General features: G+C 51.0%; 1 protein-coding gene across 3 annotated transcripts in view; it reads right to left on the bottom strand.

The window, feature by feature from the left end:
• Positions 1–254: 254 nt before the first annotated feature.
• The window catches only part of Rangap1 (Ran GTPase activating protein 1), a 24,828-nt gene continuing 14,578 nt past the window's right edge, over positions 255–10,504 (bottom strand). For all 3 annotated transcript variants that reach the window (XM_029469993.1, XM_021183050.2, XM_021183048.2), the window contains 10 exons: positions 8,286–8,444; positions 7,472–7,585; positions 7,092–7,191; positions 6,919–7,003; positions 5,818–6,010; positions 4,949–5,068; positions 2,476–2,578; positions 1,652–1,740; positions 1,444–1,565; positions 255–1,229 (listed from right to left, as the gene is read on the bottom strand). In XM_029469993.1, the coding sequence (XP_029325853.1) occupies positions 1,160–1,229; positions 1,444–1,565; positions 1,652–1,740; positions 2,476–2,578; positions 4,949–5,068; positions 5,818–6,010; positions 6,919–7,003; positions 7,092–7,191; positions 7,472–7,585; positions 8,286–8,444 (1,155 nt within the window). In that variant the 3' untranslated portion in view covers positions 255–1,159. The remainder of the gene's footprint in view (positions 1,230–1,443; positions 1,566–1,651; positions 1,741–2,475; positions 2,579–4,948; positions 5,069–5,817; positions 6,011–6,918; positions 7,004–7,091; positions 7,192–7,471; positions 7,586–8,285; positions 8,445–10,504) is intronic.

The following is a 10,504-nucleotide window of genomic DNA, read 5'->3' on the forward strand; positions in this document are numbered from 1 at the left end:
AGCTTAGCACTGCAGCTCACAGGGAGATGCTTGCCCCACACCATCCAGAGCAGAGGAAGTACTGAGGGCCCAGGTGGAGACATCGGCTGCCCCTCTGACTGAGGCAGGACCCCGCCCTAAGGCCTCCATTCCTATGACACACATGGTCCTTCCACATGGCTCATGAGATGTGAGCTCAGGTTCCCCTGCTCAGTCGCTCTGTCCTAACCTGCCTGGGTCATCCCCACTTTTGATGAAAGAAGCTTCCGGGCCTCTGCAGCTACACAGATCACGTTTATTTGTGAAGCTCCCAGGCACAGCCCAGACACACAACACAACGGGAAGTGGGAGGTGGCCAAGCAGCCACTTGGGAAGTCACAGAGCATCTCTTACCTGGCTCCATCCCCATTACACACTCCTGTCTTAGAAAACCCCCAGAGAGTAGGCCCAACATGTGGTTCAGGCATTAGGGGACCTGCCCTTCCCTCCCCAGGATGAAGAACAGGGCTGGGCCAGCCAAGGTGCTTTTTCCACTGGGTCCAAGAGCCAGGGTACCCAGACAGCTCCCACTCTCCTGGCTGCTCCTCCAAGTCACATGGTTAAGGCCAGAGGGTTTTTTTGTTTTTTGAGACAGGGTTCCTCTGTATAGCCCTGGCTGTCCTGGAACTCACTCTGTAGACCAGGCTGGCCTCGAACTCAGAAATCCGCCTGCCTCTGCCTCCCAAGTGCTGGGATTAAAGGCGTGTGCCACCATGCCCGGCTGAGTTTCACTTTCTAATGATAGCCCATCTCTGACAGCCTGTTATTTAGGCACGGTGGACACAGCACAGACAGAATTCCCCAGGCTTTGGTGGGACAGGAAGGCAGGGCAGACAGGACAGCCAACGGGGCCTATGGCTAAGTTGGCCTATGTTTAATAACAAAGCAGCTTTCTACCCTTCCCCTAGGCATCAATTCCCCACAGTGGACCTGGGTTAGTCCAGCAGGGAGATGAAGATCTGCAATCCAGACAGGAAGTACATACCCACACACACACACACCAAACCAACATGTCACAGGAGACAAGACCCTCCCCTGCCTCTGGTCAAAATATTCAATGGAGATGCTGGCTGAGCTCAGTCCATCCAAGACCCCCAGTCACTAGGGTAGGGCGAGGGACAAGAAGCAGCTGCCTTTAAATCTAGATGTTGTATAGCGTCTGCAGCAGATTGTGGCGGGCAAAGGAGCAGGTTTCCAGTGCACCATTGGGCCTGTGGAGAAGACAGCTCAGTGAGTGGCACGGACACCTTAGGATCCCGAGAGCTCTGTTGTCAGAAAGGTCCACGTCCTGGTGGGGGTGAGTTGTCCTCAGTTGGGAAGTGAGGACTTCTGGCCTTTGCATGGGGCTGGCCTGGGACTCTTGGGACTGACCCCACCCACGAGCCTTAGCTCAGGCAGATGGGAACACAAGGCCTCACTACTTACTTTGTCACAAATGCCAAGAGCAGGGGTGCAAGGGCCTTGGGGAAATAGTCCTGTTTCACCACGTGGTTCAACACCATCAGGGGGCCATGCAGGCTGGGTATGGCCTTGATCTTGTCTTCACTCTGCAAATAAAGGGGGGAAGCGCCAAGGTCGCCTGGGAGCCCTGCTTCCTCCCTCAGTGACGCACAGAGCGGGCGAGAAGCCTCACCTTGAGCAGGCCCATGTGGATGAGCAGCCTGGTAAGGAAGGTGTTGGAATTGAAAGAGGAGGAGCTGAAGGCCTTCTTCATGAGGGCATCTATGGGGCAGAGACAGAGCGTGGTGGTAAGCAGGCAGGAGAGGTTTAGATATACGGGTGTCTGGAACCCCTGACTCTGGCCCTCTCAAGAGGTAGAAACTGAAGGGGGCGCAGGTACAGCTGACTGGGGTCAGAATATGGGAACCAAGGGAAGACTCAGTTTACCCGCTGGAACACCTTCCCCACCCGGCCTCTTATAAAATGGTGTGACAGTACCACTCTGTACTGCCTGCACATGGGGCCAAGGTGGTGGAAACCACAAGGGGAGGTTTTGGATATTAGTGGAGAAAAGAACATAAGCCTCTATGTGTAAATGTCCCCAGAGAACAGCCTAGGAAGAGGCGTATGTCTCTGCTCCTTTTCTCTCACCAGGACCTAGTCCTTCCCCAGGCCAAACCTGACATACCCGGAGGCTCTAACGGATGTGATGGGTAGAAGGTGACAAGAGTTGGATTGGAAACAGAATGACACAGATGTCACAAAGATTCCAGAAAATGGTATGCTTTTGTGACCACATGTGTAGAGTCTCCCACAGGCGCACAAAGGCCTCCCTGACAGGAGAACTCACTGGATCTTAAAGATTTTGACTATCTGGCTTTTTAAGATAGGCGGTGACCTGCCCTGACCCTACCTGGCCTAAGTTCTAACTATATACAACCTTAGGCTTTGGGAGGTTTCCCAGTGCAGAACTCAGGAGAGCATCTAGGTCCACCGGCCCCGCCCCTCTCCCCTTACCAATGGCATCCAGCACTGCGGTCTTTACTGAGGCTTCGTCCCTGAACACAGATGCCACCTTCAGGAAGGCTGAAACAACCTTCTCTGGGTCGGAGGTATCAGTCTGAGGACAACAAAACGGCTGGTTAGACACCAGAGCCCTGCCCGAAGCTCTGACTTCATACATTTGGCTGCAGAAGGCCCTGGCAATCTAGGGGAGTGGGGTGGCGGGCAGCAGGGATAGGCAAGCTAGGTTCCGCAGATGATGCCCTAGAGCCTGGAGAAAACCTAGCCGCGCAGGTATGAGCAGTGAGTGAGTTAAATACCATATCCCTGGTGCTGGGGATTTCTGTATACTATGTGAAGGTGTGTCTGTCTCCTGCCTCACCTGCCTAAGGCCTTCTCTGAAAGAGCTGATGGCACACAGCCAGAGAAATGAACCCTGGGAAAGAACCAGGCTCGGAGAGGACTGACATGGTTAGGGTTAATTAACTTACACAATCTAGTTAGGAAACAGCATAAGCTAAGGCCAGGACTATACAGAGAAACCCTGTCTTGAAAAACCAAAGGGAAAAAATAGATTAGAATGTCAGAGGGCACTTGGACTCTGTATAATTTTGTTTCCATTATCAGCATGCAGATATATTTCCAGTAATGGTTGCAATTGTGTGTGTGTATTTTAAGAAAGATCAGGGGCTGGTGAGATGGCTCAGTGGGTAAGAGCACCCGACTGCTCTTCCGAAGGTCCGGAGTTCAAATCCCAGCAACCACACGGTGGCTCACAACCACCCGTAACGAGATCTGACTCCCTCTTCTGGAGTGTCTGAAGACAGCTACAGTGTACTTACATATAATCAATAAGTAAAATAAAATAAAAAGAATCAAGAAAGTCTTTAAAAAAAAAAAAGAAAGATCAGTTTAAAGCAGACTTAGATAAGAGATGAGGAGGCTGGAGAGATGGCTCAGCATTAAAGAGCACTGTCTGCTCTTCCAGAGGTCCTGAGTTCAATTCCCAGCAACCACATGGAGGCTCACAACCATCTGTAATGGGATCTGATGCCCTCTTCTGGTGTGCATGGAAACAAAGCACACAAAATCTTAAAAGAAAAAAGGGCTAAAGAAATTCATGTTAAGTTACAAACAACAAAATAAAAATTAGACAGTCCTTTAAACCAAAATAAATCTTCGGAGGAATCCAATCTAAAGCCCCTCAGGCCACTTTGAAGGAGAAATCAGAATGGCTGACCAGAGACGCTTCACACTGAATGAATACAGATTCTGTTGGATGGCAGCATGTTAGGGCAATATCATACAATAACTGATGTTTCATTTTCTAAAAGCACGTACATGTGTTAATACATTATACAATTGATACCTATTCAAAATCTCAAAGGTCTGCCTGGAGTTCTGAAAAGGCTGACTGTAATTACATTTATTGCAAAAGATGGCTCAACGAGAGATGCCTTTTCAGAGTGAAGCTGATGCTTCGCATGACAGTGAGACAGCAGTACCCCCACGTCATACTAATTAGCTTCAAACGTGACAAAGCTAGCCACCAGGCACAAACTGCCCTCGCCTCGACTGCAGAGGGCATGCTGTAGGCAGAAGGACCAACGCAGCAGCCAGGGTAGGACAATACTTCCTATCTCCTGCTTCACAGAAAGGCCTGTCAGACATTCTGGGCCGGTAGGCTGCGCCCTAGCTAAGAGGTTGCAGAGGACCAGCACAGACTGAGCTGATTAGGGTGAGAAAGAGCCTGAGCTCTGATACATCTCTGTGTCTTTCCTGGGAATGGGTGGGCCAAGACAGTCTGACCATATGCAGGGAGTGGCCATCATCTGTCGCTAAAACTACAAATCAGCCCGAGGGAAGGGCTGGCTGCCATCTTAAAATCTGACACTACACACCAAGCCTAAGACCTAAGGTTACAAGTTGTCCTCTAATCTCCACAGACATACAAAAAAAAAAAAAAAAGTTTTTTTTTGTTTGGTTGTTTGTTTGGTTTATTTATTCTGCTTGTGGACGTTGTACATCGTGGTGCGCACTAGGCTCCGCACCACGATGTACAACGTCCACAAGCAGTCCAGACCTTCGGAAGAGCAGTCGGGTTCTCTTACCCACTGAGCCATCTCACCAGCCCCTGTTTTTTGTTTTTAAACAACTAAGGACACATGTGATCTCCTTTTCAGGTTGCCAGGGTAACAGAAACCATGCTTCAGTACAATGTTAAAGACTGCTCCTCTCTGAATGACATCATGTGAGGCTGGATGGCACCTGAGCTACACAGATAACCGGGAAAGGGGGTTTGCTCTAGAAGCAGGGAGGCAGCAGAAGCTCACAGCACACACATTGTGAGCACGCACAAGTGAATCTGGCAAAACCTCAAGTTCTCCAACTTGAGCTTTTGCTAGGACGTGGCAGGGACCCTTTTGACATTACAGCTCACTGACCAACCTAATTTTTAAAAAAGCGGTGGGAGGCTGGGAGCTCTTACCTGCTGGACTATCAGCACTGAGACCTTGGGACCCAGACGCAGCAGCTTCTCTGGGGAGGGGAATGACAGGAAGGTGGAGAGGTCTGTGGGAGTCGGGGAGGACAGCACGGGAGCTGGCTCCTGAGAAACAGGTGACACAGGGGCTCTGTAGATTCCAAACCCCAGACTCCTCAACCTGGCTGTGCCCGTTCCCGTGCCAATAACATCCTTACTCCAGCCAGCTCTAGAGCCTAGGTCCAGAACTAGCTCTCAGTCACAGGTCCCCAAGTGTATGGGTTCTATGGGGGCTCACCCCAGGTGTTCTGAGGTTTGGGTAACAGGCAGGATAGCTTTAGCACTCAGAGTGGAGCTTTGCCATGCAAACAAGACAGGTGCCTGGGTCAGCGCTTGCCAGGGAAACCTAACCCTGAGAGGCACTTTGTCAGTCAGCTGCTCCACAAGAGCAGAACCAGAGACACACATGAACAAAGTGGCACTGGGCTCAACCAACTAACCCAAGTCAGTCAGCCCCAGCCACAGTTCTGGACTGCCTCAGAAGCCACCGGGATAACCCACAGCAGGGAAGAGAAAGACTAACTATGTAGCCCAGGGTCGTCCCAAAACTTTTTGACAGACAATCCTCCTATATCACTCTTCTAAGGCTGGGGTGACAGGCACGAATCATGTTCAGCTCTGCGTAATTTTTGGTGTTATAATTTATTTTTACACGTAATAAACATAAGCATATAAAGACACTTACATTCTGACAAAACACTCAAAAAAGTCCCTCCTGGAATGACGCTCTGAAAACCAGCTGGCCTTTGCATTACTGGACGTAAACAGATGCTAGCTATGCCCCAGGCCTCTTTCCCAGCAAACAACAAACTCACCCCACTGTTAGGGTCCAGGATCTTCCTCGGGGGTGTAGTCGGTTCCTCCCCTGACCCTCGCTGCGGAGGCTCTTCCTCTTCCTCCTGCTCCTCCTCCTCCTCATCATCTTCTTCTTCTTCATCCTCTTCATCTTCATCCTCCTCCTCATCCTCTTCTCCTTCTTCCTCATCTTCATCCTCTCCCTCATCATCACTGCAGAGAGAAGCCAGCTAAAGCCCAGCAGCCCACGTTGACTCAGAGGTCTGAGGTCTGAACTCTGGTTAGACCAAGCAGCACTGCACACAGGATGGCAAGCAGAGCCACCAGAGTCTTCACTAAGGATGGCACCTATGCTACAGACACAGACTCAGAAATGGTCACTGTCCCAAAGAGCCGCAAGTCCCCCAGGGAAGCAAGTAAAGGAGCCTGGGGTGACACCATCTGGATCTCATGTGACCACAGAAGGCTCTGAGTGTGGGAGAACCATGTCCTCTCCCCCTGAAGCTCTCTCTGCCTTACACTGAGTCCCCAGGCCCAGCCCTGAGAACACACACAAAGTGCCAACACGAGAATAAAGCCTCCCTAGGAATGACTGAGGTGGGGCAGATGACGCTGCAAAACTAACTTTCCAGTGCTGCCCCTGAGAACTGAGTCCATCCCCTGCAGTGCCTGCTCCTCCCACACGTTCCTCTACTTGCTGCTTCTGCCAAAGACCTGCTGGGAGGGAAGAGCAGCAGCCCTTCAGGGCCTCCCCACAGACAGGTCTTTAAGATGGTCCTTTACTGAACACACAAAAGGTCTCCTCCATCCCTTTCTCCAACACCCAGCGCAAGGTGCCAGCTACTAGGCTGGCAGGTAGCAGGAGACAAACCAAAGAGAAATAAATGAAGAACAGGCCTATGCCACGCAGTGGTGGTGCACGCCTTTAATCCCAGCACTTGGGAGGCAGAGGCGGGCGGATTTCTGAGTTCGAGGCCAGCCTGGTCTACAAAGTGAGTTCCAGGACAGCCAGGGCTCCACAGAGAAACCCTGTCTCGAAAAAACCAAAAAACAAAACACACACAAATAGAAGAGCAGGCCTGACCTTTGGTCTCTGGAGTCACCTTCCCAGAGTTGCCTACCTGAGGGATGCCAGCACCTTGGCCATATTGAAGCTGTCCAGCACCTCCTGAAGTTGCTCACAGCCCTCTTCTCCGAGGGCATTGCCTGATCCAGGAAGGAAAGGAGGGTGAGGGAGGACAGTGCGGGCCCAGGCCCAGAGCTGAGCTGAGCTGAGGCTCACCCCACAGCCTACCATTGAGGTCCAGCTTCTCCAGCTCAGCCTTGTCAGCCACAGCCTCGGCAACAACCAGGGCAGCATCTCTCTTGATTTCGCAGAACGACAGGTTCAGCTCCTAAAAGCAAGTGGAACAGTAGAAAGGCATATCAAACCTGAGCCAGGAGACCAGCCCTGCTCTCGTTAACTTCTCCTTGAGCAGTGAAAACAGGCTTGGTCTCTCACCTTTGGCATTGGGGGTTGAAGAAAAACAATACCATGAACCCAGTGCAAAGTACTTGACGTGTTCATACCAAAGAGAGAAGGCTGAGACCTGGCCCACCCTCCTTCACACCAGACCCCTTATGAACTCATACTCCCCCCACCCCCACCCCCCAGACAAGGGGAAAAGCTAGCACCTTTAGCTTGGGCAGGCCCCCACGGACAGCATCTGCGATGGCAAGGGCACCCTTAGAGCGCACCAGGCAGTCTCCAAAATTGATCACTTCCACTTGTCGCAGAGTCTTCAGAGTCTGAGGCGGGAGTGAGGGTCTAGGTGATGCGATCATTCTTACACACAATGGCCTGGCCTCAGCATCGCCACACTTCTCATCACTGCCCACTGGCTTCTGAAGCCCTGGCTAACCCGCAACCTCCCCGCTCCCAAGGTAGAGGTCTCCCCAAAGCATGACTCAAATCTAATCGCATCCCATCACATCAGGGCTCGGAACCCTCCATGCCTTCCTATTACTTACAGGTAGTTTCAGACTGGGCAATACTACAAGGTCTCAAATTCCTTTTCCCTTCATTTTTCCAATACCCCTGAAGCCCAGTCATTTCAAATAAGAACCAACTTAGGAAGGCTCCTTGCTAGTCTGTAGACTTCTCCCATTCCACTGCTCACAGTGCTTGAACCACCCATCCCCATCATTTGTCAGAATCAACCAGTCTTCTATCCTTAGTCAAAACAAGCAAGCTCAAGTCTGAGGTCCAATGCCTCCTCCCCCTGGTGCTAACACCTGCGTTTGTGACATTTATAACTTACTCTTCACAACCCCTTCCCACCCAGAGGACACTCAACGTTAGGTTGCAGGGACCTTGTAGCATGAAATCCTATTCTGTGCAAATGAGAGAGGCTTTGGGTATTCATCATGAAAGGATGGAAAGGTAGGGCAGAGTCATGCTTGCCAATGAGCCCCCAGAGGCCCATACAGCCTGAAACATCCGCCTCACCTCAGCCATGGCCACTCCACCCTTCTCAGTGAAGGTGTTGTCATTTAGGTTGATGACTCGCAACAGGGGGTTGATGGCAAATGCCTGGGCCAGGGCTGTGACACCAGGATGGTTAATTCCGTTCTGTGGCATATGCACCTCTTCCAGAGTCCCGATGATCTGTGGGCAAAAGAGAGTTGAGAAGTGTGGCCTGGCGCTCCACCGACACACAGTGGGAGATGCTGCCAGTGTCCAGGCACAGATCTCCAAGCAAGCTTGTGAACACGGCTACATCAGACCCAGGGAGAAGACAAGGGGTCAGAGATGCCGAAGACTGGCCAGGTTCACATTCAGAATGAAGGCTTCTTATTGGTTTCCTTGGTGTGGTGGCGGAGGCTTCGTCAGGCGGTCGGGGCTCTTCTCTGGATGGGCAGGGCCACTCATCCTTCCCAGCTACAGTCTCACTTGGAGGGCAGACACGTCCTTTCTAGGACTCTGGCACCTTATCCTCTCTGCTTTGGAGTACCACCACTTCCCCATTTGTTGACATTTTAATTTGTCTCACAGACTAGAGCCTTGAATGTGCTTATGTTGGGCTACACTTCCACCAGCATTTTCTTTCTTTCTTTTTTTTTTTTTTTCGAGACAGGGTTTCTCTGTGGAGCCCTGGCTGTCCTGGAACTCACTCTGTAGACCAGGCTGACCTCGAACTCAGAAATCTGCCTGCCTCTGCCTCCCAAATGCTGGGATTAAAGGCGTGTGCCACCACACCCAACTGTTTTTTGTTTTTTGGTTTTTTTTTAAATGAAGGTACAGAGCCACAGTCCTTTTCTGAGTTCTGTTAAATGTATTCAGTCCCCTTTGTTCTTCGTTCCAGCACAAGCTGCATCAGGAGCAAACACCTGTCTTCGTCAGAGCTGCAGGAGAAGCACCGAAGGAAATGGAAAACCGGGACACCCTGGCTCAGGGTGCAGCCAACATGTCTGTCCCTGACCAGCAAGCAGCAGAAATGGGAGAGATTCAAGTGTGTGTGTGGGAGGGGGGAAGAGGGTTTTATTCTATTTTTGTTTACAACTCCAAGTCAAAGTCGGTATTTGAGGAAGTCGAAGGCAACAGCTGAAGAACCTGCCAGCCGCATCATCTCCCGGTCAGGGCAGAGAATGAAAACCCTGCTCACGTGTGTCTTGCTCTGTTACTTTTCTTCACTAAGACAACAGCCAGGAAATGGTTCAGGGTAGGACTTTCCACTTTAAATAACAATGACCCCAACACACTCACACACCACACAGACATGTCCACCCTTCTAGTCTAGACTAGCTCCTCACTAAGACTCTACCGTGAGGCTGAAGAAGACTAGCCCAGGTCTCACTCCCAGCGCCTACACCCCAGCCTCACTGTGCACACGCAGGTGAAACATACAAACTCAAAAGAAACACAGACGAAGAAATGGCTTAGCCACTGTGGCTCAGTGGCTAAGAGCACACACTGCTCTTGTAGAAACGCTGACAGTTCCTAACATCCATGTTGGGCAGCTCCCAACTGCTGTGAAGTACAGTGCCAGGGTGAGCGAAGGCCTCTGCCTCTGTAGGCACCTGCACGCACATGCACGCCCTCAAACCGTCTTCCCTTGTAGTTCTAGGTCCTATCAATCTGACCAAAACTAGCCTGTACTTGGGAAGACTTTTGGGGTCCTCCTAGGTGCACAAGGGCTGCACCTTGTTACCTTCCAATTCTCAAGAAAAGGTCCCATGTTTAGGCACGGTAGAGTACCTCACACAAAGACACCCTCAGCACTTACTAAAATGTACGGAGCCTGGGTTTAAGACCCAGCACCCACAAAGTCCAAACTGTAGGCTCAGTCAGCAAGCACTTGCCTTGCAAATATGAGGACCTGAGTTCAACCTGTAGGATCCACATGAAGACGTCAGGGCAGTGGGGAGCACCTGCAATGCTAGTGCCAGAGGCAAGAGCGCTGGCTGCTGTCCCGAAAGGTCCTGAGTTCAATTCCTAGCAACCACACAGTGGCTCACAACCAGCTGTAACGGGATCTGATGCATTCTTCTGGTGTGTCTGAAGACAGCTGCAGTGTACTCAGATAAATCATTAATAAATAAATAAATAATATTTTTTAAACAAAGAAAAGAAAAGCCTGACAGTAGTGGCTCACGCCTTTAATCCCAGCACTTGGGAGGCAGAGGCAGGCGGATTTCTGAGTTCGAGGCCAGCCTGGTCTACAGAGT

Source organism: Mus caroli, chromosome 15 (assembly GCF_900094665.2).
Source record: "Mus caroli chromosome 15, CAROLI_EIJ_v1.1, whole genome shotgun sequence".
Classification (NCBI taxonomy): domain Eukaryota; kingdom Metazoa; phylum Chordata; class Mammalia; order Rodentia; family Muridae; genus Mus; species Mus caroli.